The 19,234-nt window shown below is 38.9% G+C and overlaps 2 protein-coding genes across 6 annotated transcripts; one reads left to right on the plus strand and one right to left on the minus strand.

The window, feature by feature from the left end:
- Nucleotides 1-541: 541 nt before the first annotated feature.
- Nucleotides 542-15,670, minus strand: acox1 (acyl-CoA oxidase 1, palmitoyl). 5 transcript variants are annotated; one of them, XM_003447910.5, is made up of 14 exons: nucleotides 15,447-15,670; nucleotides 14,191-14,350; nucleotides 9,542-9,702; nucleotides 8,290-8,397; nucleotides 8,071-8,190; nucleotides 7,840-7,955; nucleotides 7,251-7,420; nucleotides 6,646-6,808; nucleotides 5,839-6,029; nucleotides 5,379-5,558; nucleotides 3,469-3,574; nucleotides 3,036-3,179; nucleotides 2,670-2,876; nucleotides 542-2,468 (listed from the first exon to the last, which is right to left on the minus strand). In XM_003447910.5, exons 1-14 carry the CDS (start codon nucleotides 15,553-15,555, stop codon nucleotides 2,418-2,420), a joined length of 1,986 nt encoding a protein of 661 aa, XP_003447958.1. In that variant the 5' UTR covers nucleotides 15,556-15,670; the 3' UTR covers nucleotides 542-2,417.
- On the plus strand, nucleotides 15,597-18,763 carry ten1 (TEN1 subunit of CST complex). Its single transcript, XM_003447912.3, has 4 exons — nucleotides 15,597-15,684; nucleotides 15,794-15,890; nucleotides 17,868-18,025; nucleotides 18,344-18,763. Exons 2-4 carry the CDS (start codon nucleotides 15,802-15,804, stop codon nucleotides 18,487-18,489), a joined length of 393 nt encoding a protein of 130 aa, XP_003447960.1. The 5' UTR covers nucleotides 15,597-15,684; nucleotides 15,794-15,801; the 3' UTR covers nucleotides 18,490-18,763.
- The last annotated feature ends 471 nt before the right edge of the window (nucleotides 18,764-19,234 follow it).

Here is a 19,234-nt window from a genome sequence, read left to right on the forward strand (position 1 = left end):
TAGTTTGAGTTTATTTATTACATTTTCATTAAAGTGAGCATAGTTTTATTTTATTATTGTGCAATTATGTTATAATCTTATATTTTTGTTCATGTAAATTGTGAATGTTTTTCCATGTAGGTTTGCAGTACTTCAGGTACTCGTGTAACATTACCTACTATATAGCTCGAAAAAATTCATTTCAACACTGTTAGGGAAAAATAATATATAGAAACCAAAAGATCAGTGAAGAATACAGAATTTTTTTTGCCTCTAAAGCAAAGCTAAGCTTTTTATTCTCCCAAAATATTTCTGCAAATACTTGTGAATATTAATTTAAAGGAACTCCAGGATTTTAGTGTCCAAACAGTTGGAAGACTTTCAGTAAACAAGTAAAAAATAAAAATAAAAATAATATAAGACACTGTTGGTCAAAGCCAGAAAATCCTGAACTGTATGTGTCACTCATTTGAAGAATTTCTTTGTCCAGTTTTTGGTGGGTTTAAAAACAAAAAACAACAACAACAACAACAACAACAACAAAAAAACCCACACACAATGGTGAAATTTCAGGTCATGTCTTTATTTGCCAACCATTAAAACTGTTATTACTCAATGAAACATGTTTTTTTTTTTTTTTAAAAAAGAAAACAAACTCTCAAACAGCTTACTCTTATATAGTGATAATTGTGACCGTCTAACAAATCAAAATACAGTTTTGTGGAAAAACAAATGAAATGCAATTACTTGTGAGAATATTCTGAATTAGATTCAAGAAGAAAAAAATAAAACCCCTCCCCACCCACAATGACTGCACAAATTAGAAGACCAGTGTTATGAACTACTTGTCATCAGAACTTACAGCAGATCCAAACCATTAAATATAGGATCGAAACAGAAGGAGTCATGTGAGAACATTCTGAATTAATGGTCAGGCACATAATTATTATACAAATCATCATCATTACAGTCTACAGCGAGGTTTTAGATTTAAGCTCACTGCCCAACAAGTCATTTAAAAGAAAAAAAAAAAAAAAGAAAAGAAAGAAAAGAAAAGAAAAGCAACAAAGTAATTTTACTGCTTTGCAGCATCACTTAAACAATTGCACTCTGAGATAAAGGAACATTTTTTAGTAAACAAATTCATTTATATTTCTTAGATTGAAATATGTTAGAATAAATTAAAAATCCATCCAGACCTTAACATAATCATGCTGAGCTTTTACAGATACAGAGTCGATACTGTCAAAAACTGAAGATTTGAGAATCCTAGAGTGCTGAACTTGATCTTCTCTCAGCCCCAAATTTTTCCACCGTCTCAAATGTGCACACTGCGTCTCAGCTGTCCAGTGAGCTCAGCTCCTATTTATGGAGCACCAATAAGGTGGAATTGTCATGCGACACAATGTTGGTCATTGTATGGGAACAGAGGTGGAATATGAAATAAGAGAACAGGCAGACTGAATCACCTTTTTGACTGAAATAAGACAACTGGAGGATTTAGGCAGTTAAAGGCTTATGGGGACTACAGCTGGTGACGTGGGTTTAGAGACGACTGCAGCAGATGCTGTTAAAAACCGTCCACATTTCCAGGGTACAGATGCTGATCATTTGATACTAAAAAAAAAAAATCACAGATTTCAAGTGAGCCATCAGTTAGCAGGGACTTTTAAGATCATTTTATTACAATAAGTGACTGAAGAAGCTCTCTTTATGAAAAGGTTTTTTAAATTGGAATATGTATCTGAAACAAATGAAAGTCTGTCATGTTATGGTACAATTAAGGGCTAGACTCAGACTTGGTTGAATCATTGATGTGAAACTACTCCTTAAGCAGTACCATGATTGATAAATGTTATGGACAAACAAAAGCCTCTTGAAATAATTAAGAACAACAGTTTGCCACCCTGATTTTACCATTAGCCGATTGCCCGCATTATGTAACAATCATCAGACATTCTGTTCTTGCTAGAAGAGAGAGGGAGCAGAAAAAAAAAAAAAAAAAAAAAAAAAAAAAAAAAAAGAAGGAAATTTCAGGCATGCAGCAAAAAAAATTAAGGAAAAAAAACTGACCACAAATAATACTTTGCCGTGGATGTTCTGTTCAAAAGGCAGATCAGTCTAAAACTGTAAATGTGTGATTGTTAGTGTTAAAGCTATTCTTGGAGGTCTCTCAGTGGGCTCACTTTATCAATTTTCAGTCTTGGTTGCATTTCCATTTCCCTTCATAAAACACATCTACTCACTTTAAATTTCCTTCTCTCCCTCTCTACTATCTTATAGGGTTAGTTTGCCATCTACCATGGCCTTAAGAGGGCTAATTTCTGAAATATACCAGCTGGCAGCTAGTAAAAAGCATCATGGGGTAGATTAGTACTGTTGAGCTTGAGCCTGCAGAGTCAAAGGGTCCAGCCAGGAGGTGAGGTTCATGGATCAGTTCACAGTTTGGACCGCAGAGGCTTCAGGTACTTGTGGAAGGATTCGTGTACCTGTAGGGAGAAAAAAAAAAAAGTTGCTGAAATAATGCAACAAATGTACACCACGATCACACAAACAGGTTTAGTGTGAGGTTGGATTTGCCAACATCTTCATTTTCATATAAAACACACTCGAGTTCCACACTGCTGATAAATGCAAAGAGCAGCTTATCATTAACACTGTGACCATACAACCTCGTGGGCTCGACTGACCTCTGTAGCATTGAGGGGGGATTTGCGAGCCCACTCGAACATGTGCTCATAAACATTCCCATCGTATCGTCCCAGGACCGAATTCAGCTTCTTGTCATGGATGTCAAAGGCATCCACCAGGGCCACAGCGTTGGGCCTCAGCTGAGCCAGCAGCTCCTTGATTCGAATAGAAATCTGCATCACCTGGGGCACACTCAGCAGTCCGGCCTAGAAAAGGAATTTAAGAAAAAAAATAAAATAAAAATAACACCAGCAGCTGTAGAGATTGGATCTTAGATCAGACCAAGCTGAGCAATACAAAGCACATTCAGTCAGTACTGTTGTGCTTATCTGCTGACCACACACACACACGATGATTTCTCTTACCTGTAGGAAGTCTCCAGAGTTCTTTGTGATGCCATACAGGGTGTAGAGCAGAGCCAGGGTTGACAGCACTGAGTGTACTGCTGTATCAGCAACCTCCCCAAGTTTGTCAGTAAAGAGTTTCACTACAACATAGTGACAGTGGGCCTGAACACAAGAGAGAGAAAAAAAGAGAGAAGAAAAATATATATCTCATGATCAGGATTTGAATTGGACTTAAAAAAAGCAGTTCGCATATATCGGTGTACTTACTCTACATGAAACAAAAGAACCGAAGATACTGACGCTTGTTTAGTAACAAACAACCTGCAACTTTAGGGCAATATTCAGAGGGTGACAGATGTTTTAGATATTCTTTTCAAGTGTACTTAAACCTTCTCCAAGGTTTGTCATAATTTATTCATAAAAAAGGACAATCAAGCAAAATTGAACTTACATCTGAGGCTCTGACCAGGTCGATGGCGCTGTTGTTCCAGGCATCCTCCTGACTCTTCCTGCGTTGCAGCTCCTGCTGGATGCTCTTCGCTGCCAGCTCCACTAGACTATAAAACACAGAAACATAACCTGCATTAAGCAACAAAGCCAGAATTACCTCCTTGTGGTTGTAGGTAAGCTGCAGTTTTACATCCCCGTCTGTCTAGACTAAAATGTGTACCGAATGCTTTTCAATGGATCAACAATAAAGATTAGCGCTCACCTACGGAGTTGCATACTGAATACAACTAAATGTGAGTGAGATCAGTCTCCCCTTTTTGTTCACAATTATAGATCGAAGAGTGTTTCATGTCACACTAAAGTTGACTTTTGACCTTTTGTGATGGAAAACAAAAAAAAAAATGAGCCCCTCCTATGACAGTAACTAGTGTTTACATAATAGACTTAATAGATAAATGGCAGGTTTACACTAAAGGCTTGGAGGAAGATAGTACACTAGTTAACCTACAACATTCAAGCTTCAATGAATACATCTATGTTTTTGTGGCATTGCTGATGTTGTGACAGATACTGTAAGAGCGGTTTCTTCTTTGGCGGTAAACAAAACAAATGTAGGGGTACGAAGAGAGCATTTTACAACTTAGGGAGGCAGAGCAGCCGCCAACCTTAAACACAAACAAATTAACTGAATTACTTTGAGTCTGAAACGATACAGTATGTGCGCCCTTTGGATGAAACAAGAAAAACGTCCAGGTGCCTCAAATAATCAGAAACACGTGGATTAAGATAAAAAGGGGAGATGAGAGAAGTTGCCTGTGCTCCCTGACAAACACTGCTGAGTACAAGTTAAACCTGCCTCCCTGATGGATTTATTTAATCTTCAATTTAGAGACGCTTTAATCCTCCCTCTTGCAATCGCCTTAGTTTAATTCAGAGCAGGCAGAAATGTACGACTGAGCAAATGTCAGACTGTGCAAGTCAATTTTTAAGACACACCAAACAAGCTTTTTAGTCTGGTTCTTGTCTAAAGCCTCACCCCTCCCAAGCCTTACCTACCTGCCAACACAGTCAGTGTTTGACACCATAACACTCATTTAGTTTTCTCAGATATGTCAAACTCCTCTTATGAAAAACTAGCCTTTTACTACTTTCTTTTCATCTGTTTAGTCCCAATACTTTAAGCATCATTTTCCTAATACTATTCAAAAAAAAAAAAAAAAAAAAAAAAAAAACCCACCCAATTAGAAATGCATATTTGCCTTTTAACCCTCTGATGTTTAAAGTTGGACCACATTTAAAATAAAATAAAAAAAAAAATAAAAAAATAAAAAAGTCCACCACACTTGACACTCCCTGCCAGATGGGTTTAGATAATGACAGCTGCAGTCATGTGATCAGCTCTCCATATCATGTCACATGCAGGAAATGACCAACAACTGCTGGTGTAAGTCAGACTTGCACTAGCAAACTGAACTATTAAAGAGATCAGTAGTGACAACTGCAAAACTTGTTTTTAAAAAGAAAAGACGGTGTATAACATTTAAGGAAGGACAACACCAAGTATTTTACCACCCCCACTGTACTTTACTGTGTAAAAATGTTACTATACACAGTAAAATACACAGATTTCTTCCATGTACACAGTTTTAAGTTTTTTGTACACAACTTATTAGAAAAATGAAAAACCGTAAAATATCTCCGATTGACTTTTTCTTCCTGACCCTTTTGCTGCTGGAGCAAGTGAATTTCCCCAGGGTGCAATCCAATGCTCAAGTTCCAACACCTTTTCTAACGCACAAACCCAGAAAACCTGTACAATTCTACTAGATATATAAATATTAATGGCAAATAAAAGGAAACTGGGAGATATTTCATGTAACAAGGTCATCATCTTTCCCACTGCTCTCTTACATGGCTGCTCGGAGTTTGTAGACCTCTGTCAGGCTAGTCAGGTCATTGATGTCAACCACTGTTGGTCTGGCAGCGACAGGCTGTGGCTGCACCCTCCGCACATCTGCTTCATTCAGGTACGACACAATGCCACTCAGCTGCTGGCCTGCCTTAGCCTGTTTGTAGCTCTTCACCAGGTATCTGCAGACATGAGTGTTCAGTTTAACAGTTAGATGCACGAGATAGCCAGCAGCTGTGTTTCTATTAATTGAAAGCTTTACAGAAATATTTACTGTAGCTATTAGAAATAAAAGTTAACATATCTTCATTTTTCAACTCTTTCTGTGAGTTTTATTCATCGGTGTGAAGGTGAGTTTATGAAGGGAGCTTTTATGTTACACCACCAATACTGACACACAGGACATAATTTAGCTTCAGTAGTTTTCTCTAATTTGTGGTGTTAAATGTCACTTCGCGTTACCTGGCAGTCTGCAGCATCATGACTGTATTCTCTCCCTCGTAGGTGCAGGTAGGTGTAAACTCGACATAAATGTCTGGCAAGGCACTGCTTCGAGAGTAACCGTGGCCACCACATGACATGCGGCACACCTCGATGGCTGAGGTCGCTTCCCATGAGGTGAAGGCCTTCAAACCCGCAGACAAGGCATGGAGCTGTGAATTAGAGGGCAAAGCAAGTGAAATAGCTTAATTCATAGCTATGAATGAATTAAACTTAAGACATGGGAACAAATATATGGTTCTGTGACAGGCTGGACTGAAAGGGAAAAAAAAAAAAAAAAAAAAAAAAGCAGCCTGTCCAAAGAAAGAGGACAGGCCACCATTCCACCAAACACCAGCAACCGTGTGCCATCAAACAAAACCATATACGACACAGATATGCTTCAGAAATGTCTGGTAATTGCTTTTCTAACATTTTGCTCAAAATTCCAAACAGATTTGTTTTTTTTAAAATGTAAAGTGTAAAAATCAATTAAAAAAAAGAAAAAAAAGAAGTGTTTTTAAATGTTATGTGATTAATCTGTCCATTGATCATCAGCACAATTCCTCACTTAATTCTCATTCTAGTACACCCCGCCCTCAACTTAATTTAGACCCTGACCGCAGAAGTGGGATCAACAGAGTGGGTGCACTAGTCCCTGAAAAAAAAAAAAAAATTCCTGCAGTGGGTGAAGGAGGAGGAGGGGGGGAAAAAAAAAAAAAAAAAAAAAAAAAAAAAAAAGGGGGCAATTAAGCTTTGATGCCCCACATGGGGCTAGCTGGTCAGTACCTCAGGCATCTCGCTGAAGTCTCCCTGGTTGATGTCTTCAGTAATGCGGTGGTAGGTCTGCCTCATGTACTGGCCAACAAAAGTGAAGGCATAGGCTGTGGCCAGCAGAGGGAACAGCTTGTACTGCTGTGTCTGATAGTCGAGGATCTGAGGCTCTGGCTCTCTGTGCAATAGAAACACACAAAAATATTTTTAGGTCTCAAAGGGCTTTTAAAAAACAAAAAAAACAAACAAAAAAAAAAACAACACAGAAGAAAAAAAAAAATAAAAAAAAAATCAGTCATTATTGAAACAGTGACATAGACGAGAGAGACCACTGAGTTTTATAGTCACCTATGCAAAAAAGTTGCAGATATATCAAGCCTAGCTGTTTGCACTGCAGTATACTTCAACATCACATACCGCTGGGATTCATTTTTCCTTTATGCTGATATTCGGGCAAACTAGGAACCACTAGTACTGTAAAGTACTAGTGTAACTTTCAGCCTGTTCACTTGGTTTATTTCAGCTCAACTACAAACCTGCATTTGTTTTTACTCACTACTTTTGAGTCATGAGATGTTTGTGTAAGTGTTTGCATTGACAGCACTCAACTGTCCACTGACCCTGGCCGTATTTCAGACTGGTGACGAACAGCACTGTAGCGGATGGCGATGGTGGAGGACTTTGCGAGGGCTCGAGCTGACTCAGCGACAATCATGGAGCGGATGAACACCATGGTGCCGTAGGTCAGCTTAGTACTCGGTGGTTGCACATAGGCTCCATCTGGCTCCACCTGGTGGACAGAGCCATATTGAAGCCCCACTTGAAATTTATTTATTCTGTATCCATATAACCACCAACACCACCAAGTGTCAATGTATATTACCAAACTGAATAAGTATTTTTTTAAAGTAATTCTTGCAAGGCATTTGCAAATGTAATCCCAATGAGGACACAATTTCTGACACTCATCAGTTAAACCACCACTGGTAGCACAGATTGGCGCTTGATTATAAAAGAATCTGCAAGGGGCAAAAGGACAAGCAATGGCTGAAACATGACCAATGACTGTGCCTTACTATAGTAACGGGGTATAATTTCAAGATCAGTAATCCACTTCCCAAACACGGCCAAACATTACAAACAAAGAGCTGAGGTAAATTAATCCATTCACGGTGAATCACTGCTGTTAAAAAGAAACTTTCATTTCACCTTGGCGTATTTCATCAGCATGTTCTCCCGTGGAATTCGTACATTCTCCAATTTCAGGAAGCCATTGTCAACCTCGTTGAAGCCAAACTTGGGGCCAATGTCGCCAACAACAATACCTGAGAGAGAAAGATAAATAAAGCTAGTAAGAGAAAAAGTGAGATGGACAGAAAGGATGATGAGAACTTACTTTATAAACACCACATCCAGAAAGTCATCACAGACTGTGGTTACCTGGCAGGGGTAAATGTGTGTTCATATCTCTGATGGGTACGATGAAAGCATGCAGACCATGGCAGTTTCCAAGAGTGTAAAGCTGTGCTAACACTATGGCATGGTTGGAGGTCTTCCCAACTAGAGAGAGAGAGAAATTATTAACAAAAACAAAACAAGAAAACCCCACAAAGGCTATTCATGATGAAACCCCAGACCTAATGGAGTCAAAACACTTACGTCCTCCGGGCCACCACTTGATGGAGCTCACAGTGGGACTGTTCAAGACAAACTCTTGAGTGGCTGGATCATATGTGGCTGTGGTCTCCAGCCCTCTAAGGTGTGTGCCTGGAGTGATTTAATATGTCAAAAGGCCACCAGACACACATGCAGAGAACAGTTTAAAAAGCAAAACTAGTGCATCACAATGCTGGTTAGACATTAGCAATTGATCTGATGATTTTTATGTAAAACTACTACTACTGTTAACAAACATGCCCAGACTAAAAATTACATTTACAGAATACATTACAACTTTAGCATCAATCAGAGATGGAAAAAAAAAAAACCCCTAAGTTTAAACTTATAGGTAATAGACAGCACATTTGGCCCTTGAGACTTAAAATGGAATATCCAGTATAAATTTACTTAAAATGGCTGAATCCACTTCTCTACGAGAGAAGCTTGTAGGTGTTTGACAGATCTTAATTTTCAGTCACAGTTTTAAGATGATCCAGTTGCATGCCGTTTAAGCTGGATTTTACTGGTCTTTAGTTAAAGACATAACAGCCCATACTGTTAAAGTAAAGTAAAGATTGTTAGTGAAGACAAGAAAAAAACCAAACAAACCAGATAAGAGCTACTGTGGAACAGGAGGGGTGGACAGGGAGTAGAACAGCTAGTGAGAAACTACTCAAAAGGTTTGTGGTATATGTGAGGATATTTTCATAACTGTGGTTACCTTTTTTTAGTTCTGAAATGAAAACTTTACACTTGTCCAGTGGGCCCGTGGACACAGATGTTATGTAAATGAATCATTGGTTTCAAGATTTTTTCTCTCTTTAACAAAGAAGAAAACACTTCCACTCTCAGAGATATACTGGGTGCATTTACCATCATCTAATCTTAAAGTAGCACAGAGGTTTAACTCTTACTTTGTTTGCACTTCTGTAGTTGACTGAATGTATCCAAATTCCTTAAAGTATCCTTAAATAAACCACTTGTGAGCTAGCGCAAATTCTTGAAACAGCTCTTAGTTGAGGGTTGGTGAATATACATATTTGAATAATAAACTAGTGCTGAATGCCATTTGTAAAATAAATAAATAAATAAATAAATAAATAAATAAACAAACAAATAAACAAACAGCACCAAGTTCTTTCTTACTTTAAATCGCAACCAACCTGACTCAATAGTTTGTGGGAATATTGACAATAAAATTAAAAACGGCATCGTGTTCCTAACTGGCCTACTGTTTTGGACTTCATTTTACCGTGGCCCATCTCAGTCTGAGCGTAGGTGCCGATGATCTTTAGGGTCCAGGCGGGCATGAAGAAACGGTCCATTTGCTCTGGGGTGGCCTGGTTGAGTAGTGTGGGCAGGAACATCCCGAGATGAAGATCCAGGGGCTCTGGCCTGTCAGGGTGCACACATCTTGGCCACGCAAGGCAGTGGGAAATGGGAAAAAAAAGCAGGTTGTAATGTAGAAAGGGCAAGGAGAAGGAACGCAGATGGTGGAAGTGATTATGAAGAGTTTAAGACAACGTTAGCAGAGATGAACGAGAAGATAATGATACAGTTTTGTATCCGCAGGAAGAATCATTTACAGGAATCAAAATAGTGATGCAAGAATAAAAGACATGTGCACAAGCAGCAGAGAAAGAGGTGACAAAGACAAATTAAAACAATTTGTCAGCATGACATGTATATTGGAATTACTGATTTGATCATGTGCTGAGAATCTAACTCCATAAATCGGGGCGATCGTGGCTCAAGAGTTGGGAGTTCGCCTTGTAATCGGAAGGTTGCCGGTTCGAGCCCCGGCTCGGACAGTCTCGGTCGTTGTGTCCTTGGGCAAGACAGTTCACCCGTTGCCTACTGGTGGTGGTCAGAGGGCCCGGTGGCGCCAGTGTCCGGCAGCCTCGCCTCTGTCAGGGCGCCCCAGGGTGGCTGTGGCTACAACGTAGCTTGCCATCAACAGTGTGTGAATGGGTGGATGACTGGATATGTAAAGCGCTTTGGGGTCCTTAGGGACTATTAAAGCGCTATATAAATACAGGCCATTTACCATTTAAATGTCATTTTCCAAAAGTTTGTCTTTAGTAGTTGGATCTACACATTTACCCATACCACTGACAGGGATGACCAAGTCTTGAACTTTAGCCTACTCTCAGTTTGGGTGGGAGATTTATTTTGTTGCTCAGGTGGCAACAACTGAAAGCCACCAAAAATGTTTAGGGGAATGGAACAGATACATAGATGAAAACTGGACCTGCTTATTACAAACACTGACAGAAGGTATATTAAGTAAGTCTAAAGAAATAACCAATAGTGGACCCATAGTTACAAAAAAAAAGACACCGCTTTCTTTGGTCCTCAGATCATTTACGATGGACAAAAATTGTTTAATGATTTTTGGAACCCATGGTTAGAGTGTCCTGCAGGCTAAAGAGGAGAAGGAACACTAAATAGTCCAGTCATTGAAAGGATTCAGTGTGTCATGAGGGGGAAAAAAACCAAAAACCAAAAAAAAAACAAACAAACCAAAAACAGACAGTTAAATACAAAAGCAAGCAATCCAATTTTTGTTTTGCATTAACAGGTCTCCCTAGTTCCTAAACAAAGGAGGTAAAATGTGCCACCACCAACTTTAAATAATAAAATAAATAGTGTAACAGGCAGCAAATTCAAAATGAGCAACTGTTTCCAACACACAGTGCCAAGTTTTGATGTTTTTTTTGCATCATTTTCAGTGATTATGGGGTCCAAAATCACAAATTTCAGCAGTCTGACATTAGCAATAGCCTCACAAGAGTGTTAAGGTGCCCTTGACCACAACCAAGTGTTCTCTCTAACTGACCCAGTGTAGGCTCAAACCAAACTGAAATGGTGAGTAAATACAGGGGTAAATATTAAATGCAGCTTTGTGACAGATTTACAAATTCAAAACGACATCCACCCGGCTTTGTAACAGAAAGCCACCAAACAATAGCTGCTTGGCCCACATCCTCTCTCACATAGATTTGCCAATTTCTCAGATTACAAAGAGACATTCAGAGGCCTCATTATGGACTCATGAGCCACAAACTTCTGCAGCTCATAATGCTGCTTTTCTTACTCTTTCAAGACTTCATGAAAAAGACAACTGAACTAGTTTTGTTCATGTTTCTAGTTCCCATCATTTCAAATCCGCAGGCCAAACAAAGACAGGCCATCTCTGATCAGTTATTCAGTCTTGTTAAATCATGCATAGAAAAGATGGACAGCAAATCCAGGGAGCAATCAAAATATACACAAGCTTCATAATTGGGGCATTATCAACACAGAAAGGGGAATGAAAGAGTCAGTGGAAAGGAAGTAGACTTAGAAACTGCTTACGGGAACATGCGTTGATGACATAAAACTAGTTTAATATTTAGGGTCTAAATGGGAACTTCTACTGGAGCTATGCTAATTGTATGGATACATCTACATGTAGCGTGTCTTTTAGAAAACCATGCAACTGCAAACACAATCATCAGGACATGCATGCAACTACTTTGAATTTTCTCAATAATTTGCTTCTGTCAAACACATACAAGAAATTAAAGTTATGGTTTTAAGTGCTTTATTCTTTTGCTCAAAAATGACTGCTGATCATTTATCAGCAGAGGATGATAAAGTTTTGTCCAAGGGCCTTAATCAACATTCAGCAAGTTCAAAGCTAAGTCCAGGACTGACCGTGACCCATCTCAGTTTGGGCATACGTGCCCACCACCCGGTAGGACTCTGCCAAAGGCAACCATTTCTTTTTTTGGTGATGGTCACATTGGCTGTGCAGGAATGGGATGAACATGGCAAAGTGTAGTCCCAAAGACTCCTGATTGTTGCCTTTGACCATACTGGGTAAAGGGAAGTGTACAGAAGTGCGGTTCAGACGATGTTAACTCACATATTAGACACGTGATAATTTGATTACATCCAATTGGAAGTTTACATACATCAAGTTTGGATCTGTCAAACACATACAAGAAATCAGAGGCATTCTTAGTGTTAAATGCTTTTCCCATCCTGCTTAAAATAGCCTTTTGCCTGGTCTTAGAGATCATTTATTAAACTTTGGGGGGGGGGGAAATAAATTGTTGTAAATTTGAAGTGTTTCAACATACAATCATTAAGTTTTGTCCAAGGATCTTCACAAAAATCAAGTTAATGCGTTTCAAAAGCTAAATCCAAGACTGACCGTGACCCATCTCAGTTTGGGCAGATTTACTAAATGAGGCAATCAGTGTGACACAAATTGCAAAAATGTATTGACACGAGTGAAAAGATCTAACAGTATTCATTTTTAAACAACGATGCATTGACTTTAATCTACAAATGGCACCAATTAAGCCAGTCAAAAATAAATATACCCAATGTACCCAGCAAATAACTGAAACAGTTTGTACATGCAAATGATGATTTTAAACATACGCTTCTCTACAAAAGCATTTAACAATTCCGATGAACTGGAGAAAACCAATGTTTTGTTTTTTTTGTTGTTGTCAAATTCTCTTAGAAATTCTTGGGGACTGTGTGCAGAAAAATCCGTATGATCTCAAGATAAATCCGACAGCTGAAGTGGAATACATGACACAGAAACTATTACAGCAATTGTGTAAATAACAGACAAAGAACTTTGCTTAAAATCAGATCCTGACCCATCTGCATTTTTAGTAAGTGTGTAAATGGAAACATTTTTTCCCTGTATGCTATGTAATGTTGCACGTCAAAGCCCCATTAAAAGCTGTATTTTGGCAGACATTTCTGTACGGCATGCACAAGATTATGTGGTAGTGGGAACATTTTAAAGCATTTAAAAAATTAAAATAAACAGATAATGTGTCATGTTGCAGAGCTCTGTGTGTATGCAACCCTGAGAAAAGGCACAGAGTTGCTCTTGTGCTCTTTGCAGTTTTCATTGGCAATCAATCTGTGCAGAAATGTGACTTACAACCTGAAACACTGCAAACCCATCTGCTCACTGTAAAAATTAACCTAGTAGCCTTTAATAAGTAACATGTGATGCATTAGTTCGGTTAAGGCTAGTTCTGCTCTTTCTCATCAAAATATCATGATGGTCCTCAGTAATACACCAATATTACTGGGAACCAGCACAATGTGGGGCTCAGCTCTAAACATGCAGGGTGAGAACTCAGTGAAGAACTACCAGAGAGATCATTTTGGGATTTGTGACTGTTAGTAAATCTGGCCGTGTGTCTTGACAAATCAAAGGATATTTATGAGCATGTGCAGTTTACAGTGGAAGTAAAGCTGCACTGCATTGCAGAGTTTAGAAGGATTGAATTTAAATAAATGCACACAGCTCATGAAGAAAGTGCACAATAAGTGGCAGCTTGTTGCCCTCTAACACAATTTTAATCTTATTTGAACTTTGCACCAGCTGCTTGTTGTTGTTGTTGACTTAGTTGCCAAGAGCGGCAAAAAACAATCCACCAGATTTGGTCCATTTTTGGGGGGGAAAAAGGTGAAAAGACCAAAACTATATTCAGCCCCGTTCATGTAACATCTGTGACACTGTTTGGGATTATTGTTCAAAAACAAACACTGGTTTTTGTTGCTTTGCATATTGCACACGAGAAGGTGGGTGGATAATTTGATTACTGTCAAAGTACAGTCTGGGTGTAGTAACATTAAAGTACACCACATACACAATACTTTACCTTTGAGCCTCACATCATTTGCTTCATAAGAAGCATTTTCATGAGTATACACTGAAATGCACTATGAGTGTGATAAGCCCCCCTCCCCCCTTATACTTCTACAGATGAACAGCACCTACAAACAAACGAGTGGATTTAATCATTTGCAGGCTGTTCTTTAATAACAAACCCATCTACTTGGCTGTTGGCTTCATGAGCTGATTCTTCTACCACATACCTCTTATAGTGGTAGATCTCCTCTGGGTCAGCAATACCATACTCTCTGAGCTTCAGGATCATTTGGGCACTTTTTCTAACAGCTTGGTCATAGCGCTCACTGCGGGACAAGAAGTTTGGGTCTTCCTCCTTAAAGTCTGGGTCGCTGAAAACTAGTGACTCTACAGTGGAAATTCAAACATTCATGTATTAGTGAGGCAGCTACTAATTGAACAGGTATGGCACACTGAAAAGGATGAATCCTACAAATACTTCAAGCCAAAACACATAGTAAGCTTGTTTCACCAGAATTGAGTAGGACACAACCACTCAGCATCCTATAACAAACTGTAGAGAAGTCATTTGCTTAGCAGAATGGTTTTAGTGGAAATTTTGTTAGGTAAAAGAGCAATTAATTTTCTAAAAGAGGTCATATGGGAAGCTGGGATTGGTTCCACTCAATATCAATAATTAATTCTCTCTCTTTATGAACTTATTGGTGTGATCCTCCAGTCCCAGTTTCATATGTGCCCCCTTGGGAAAATTAATTGCTCCCCCCAGTTGTGGGATCCCTGATGACACAAGAAACAGCTTCTGTTAGCTTGGCATTAGCAGTTTATCAGTTTATATGAGAGACACATTAACCTTTACTAAAAAACATAACTGCAAATGCCCGTTTATTGATTTGCACAATGCCATATTTCGGCTTGAATTTGGACACTGGAGACAAAGATCCCACTGCACATAAAAACACCTAAATAGTAATCAATATGCTCTTCAGATTTTACGTGCTGAACTAATATTACACAGGGCGTGTCAGCATTTTGGGTTTATCTACCAGCTGTACACAACCATAAAAAAAAAAACTGGGTTAAAGTGCATAGATTCAGTACAGTGAAACTCAGGAAACTTAATCATAAACATAAATGACACTAAAGCCGAATTTACATTCGGATCACATAAAAATCATTGTGACTCAGTCAACTTCAGAAATGCCACTTTAAACTAATAATTCTGAGACTGATATCTAAAACGTATAAAAGTTTGTTGTACCCCGGACAATGAAAGTCACCTGCGGGTTATGAGAGCTGCTAACAACACCTTAGCTAACAGCCGATGGAAACACGGCTGTGCTAACATTAAACTTCTCTTACCTTCACAGTGTTTTTTACTTAAATGCAAGTACAGGTCCCATTGTCGTATTAAATTAAAACAGTCAGCAGCACCAAACACGTTAAAATAACATGTTTCGATCAAGGAAGACAGTTACAATCTCACCAATTTCTCGCCTTCTTCTGGTCTTTTCTGGACCGCCATCCAAAATAAAGGTCAGTTTTTCGACGTCAAACGTGGCGTTTTTTCTTTCCTTAACAATATCAGGATTCATGGTTCCGTCTCAGACTGGAAACAATACTTACTATTTAAAACTATGAAGCGACCTAGATCCTAAAACTCCTGCAAACTGACGGCTTCTCCTGAATCGGCCTCTTATCCACGCAGGCGCAGAGAGGCGGAGGTAAGCCACGTGACATGTAGCGCGGAAGTACCAAGTAGTCTTCAGTTGCAAAGTAGTCTTCAGTTAAACGACTCTTTTAATCATACAAACTTTTTTTTTTTTTTTTAAGAAATCAGGATGCTGCCCTCAGCTGCAGTTTTTTATTTCCCCTGGGAAATAAACTCTGGAAGCGTGGAGGAAGGACAATCAGTCAGAACATTTGGCAGGTGGGTTTTGTTTCAGACTGGAAAACATCTTCAATGTTTGGTTAACGAGATCATGAACAGCCACTTGTGACAAGCACAATATCTTGTATATACCTGATCTGATGTGGTCAGAGAGGATAGAATCAGACTAATATTAGTAGAGCTACGACTTTTGGTTGTATTTCAGAAAATCTTATATTGTGTTTACATTTTCTAAAGCATCTGTTTGTTGATTTAGCCCACACACCTTTATTCTTCCATAGGCATTAAGAGGGTAAGTAGCAACCAGGTGCTGAGAATCAAATGCATTTGAGCTATTGACCATGGGTAAAATGTGAAGTTTTGACAGTTTTCTGGCCAGGAACATTCAGATGTCTGTTAGCATGGTGCCAACGAGGAAAAATATCAGCAATGATCTTTGATCATTGAAGAAATCTTCACTGCTTATCTGTCTGAGAAGGATTACATGACCAAGCAATCTGAAGTCCATCATTCAATAGTGAATTATTCACAAGTGGAAAAACATTCAAGACAGTTGGCAGTCTTCCTAGAAGTCGATGTCCCATCAAATTCACCTAAAGGTCAGCTGTCTAATGGCCAGAGAAATAGAAAAAATGTTAGTTGTGAAAGTATCTTGGACTCTACAGATTTCAATTAGCCTATTAAATATTGAAGTTCATGACTGTACATTAGAAAACAAGACCAAAGCAGAGATGTTAGACTATAATGAACAGCAAGACATTTGGCAAATCAAATGCAGCATATTAGCACGAACACCTCAAGCCCGCTGTTAAGCACAGTTGTGGAGAAGTGATGATTTGGGCACCTTGCAGTCAAACAGTCGACCATGAACTCCTCTGTATACTATCATCAAACGTGGGGCCTTCTGTCTGACAGCTAAAGCTTGGCCAAAATGGGGTCGTGCAGCTGGACAGTGATGACGATAACATCAGAAAATCTGCAATAGAATGGCTGAAAAACAAAAGAATCAAGGTTGTGCAATGGCCCAGGCAAAGTCCAGACGTGAATAGACATTGCTGAGGTAGGACCTTCAGTGAGCTGTGTTTAAATAAATGCACAACATAATTAACTGAAGCAATGCTCTAAACAAAAGTGGGCCAAAATTCCTCCACACCGATATTAGACACTGATAAAGTCATACAGAAAACGATTACTCCACGTTACTGTCATTAAAGGTCAAACCACATTCAAATTACTGAATCATGAGGTATACTTAGTTTTTCACTGCATGTGTTAGAGTTAGAGACGTATTATACATCTTTCACAAATTAAGAAAAACATGCAATAGGATGCAGTAAAAGTAAAAGGTGTTTATAATCTCTAAAACCACTGTTTGTGAGATAAGGTCTGAAAAACTGTAATTACAGTAAAATCATGGAGTTTCTGAAAGAAGAGTCCTCTTAAAAATGACAATCTTTGAAAATGAACTTTCTGTGCACTCTAGGATTTTTGCTGTCTTCACTGACTGGCAGCACCACTGAGGGTGGTAGATGGTGACTCAGGCAGAAATTACTGTGTTATTACTGTGTCATTACTGAGATTAATGATTTCATAGCGCTCTTCTGCTCAAACTCCTTTTTTTATTGTTATCTCCTATTCTCCTGTTTGTCACCTAAAACTTGAGTAACTTATAAAGTTTACTTTTATAATTATTACTGTCCATTTTTTTTAAAAAATGAGCAGATTAAACATACAGAAGCTACTGTGTTGTTCACCCTTTATGACCCCATTGGCTGTTCATTAAACCACTAAAACATACACAGATCAGCGATTATATCTTCTACGTAGATTTGGACTATACTCACCTCTTTACACACTTTTTTTTTACATTAAAGGATAGCTTTTATGAACTGGTTGTGTAAATGATTATTTAAATTGTAAATCATGCAAAGTTATTCTTGTATAGTTCAATAACTAAAACACGGATATGAAAATGAACCAAATTCACTTTAAAATGTTTTACTCATTTTTTTTCAGACTTGTATGCTATCAGCCCGAGGAGTCCAGGGCTACGCTGTCAACACAGCATGCTTCTAAAGAGCACTGTGTGGTTGTCCACACCTTGTTTGTGGAGCCCTTCAACCCAATAACTGGAGCCCAGTACATTGTGCTGGGTGAGATAGAAAAGGATGAGGGTAAGAGAAGTAATTCACACAGACAGACAGTGTGCAAAAGTGTCGCAGGGGATTGTTCAGATGTTAATTTGCCCTCACTTAAAAATAGGAAACATTAAGCAACTGTCAGTTTGTCCTTCGTGTGGTTGACCTGATGTCATCTTTAAATGCCATGTTTGTGTTTGCCTCTTTTGGGCAAACATAAATGTAAATTGCAGTTCAGTACCAGTGAAATTTCTTTGCCTCTATTTAGCTTTATGTTGCCTTTTGAAAGTTTTAATTCGGGCAGGATGTTGTGGTGCTATCACCTGCCTGTGTTTGTAACTTCTCGTCCTACAGGCGTCGGTGCAATGGTCCGTGCCCGTGTGCTGAACTGTGTTGACGGTGTAAACATTGCCCTTCTGCAGAAAGCCATCACTGAACAAAGAAACTTCTTCACAGAGAGGGAACGCAAACAGGGTGCACAACCTGCAGATGCAACGTGATTGGGGACTTCATTCATCTGGTTTCTCAAGGTGCTCTTTGGTCGTCAGAGCTGCAGTGATGCCCCGTAAGCTGCTGTGCTGTCTGAACAGTGAACGTAATCGCTGTTTAAATTTGCGTAAAAGACACAAGTTCACTTCTGAGAGTTTACGTGACTGTCCTGTGATCTGGGATTTTCCTGCACTTGATCATGGGATTGCTTTTTAACAGCTAAAGCCTCAAATTAGTGAGGCATTATTAGATTTTCTTGTAGGATCATTAAAGAGTTAAAACAGATGGTTTGGGTTTATGGCTCATGAATATGTCACATTTTCAGTTGTGTCTGTCATTCTGAAGACTCCAGATGATCATTCGACATGGACACAGCTTTAAAGATATGACCAAATATGCATGTAATATTATGAAAAATAATGGGCCACCTAGAAACAATACCAGCAGGAGCTGCTTGACCATGGAGACATCAGTGCCAGAAGAGGTTAGGACTCTGCAGTTAAGCCAGCAGAGTTTTGGGGAATTTTACGCACTGCACCTCAACGCTCGGTGCTCCCCTTCTGTAACTTTGTCACTGAATTGTCTCCTAAAAACTTTGCAATTATACCACTTAGAGTTAATCCTGGAATATCTAGGAGGAAAGAAAGTTCCAAAATTTGTTTTGCAATATTGACATCCTGTTCCAGCAGCATGCTCTTTAGAATAACTTGTTCTTTCACAAATATTGATGAAAAAAGGGCAGGTTTACTTTATCAT

This window comes from Oreochromis niloticus, linkage group LG6 (assembly GCF_001858045.2).
Source record: "Oreochromis niloticus isolate F11D_XX linkage group LG6, O_niloticus_UMD_NMBU, whole genome shotgun sequence".
Taxonomy (NCBI): Eukaryota; Metazoa; Chordata; class Actinopteri; order Cichliformes; family Cichlidae; genus Oreochromis; species Oreochromis niloticus.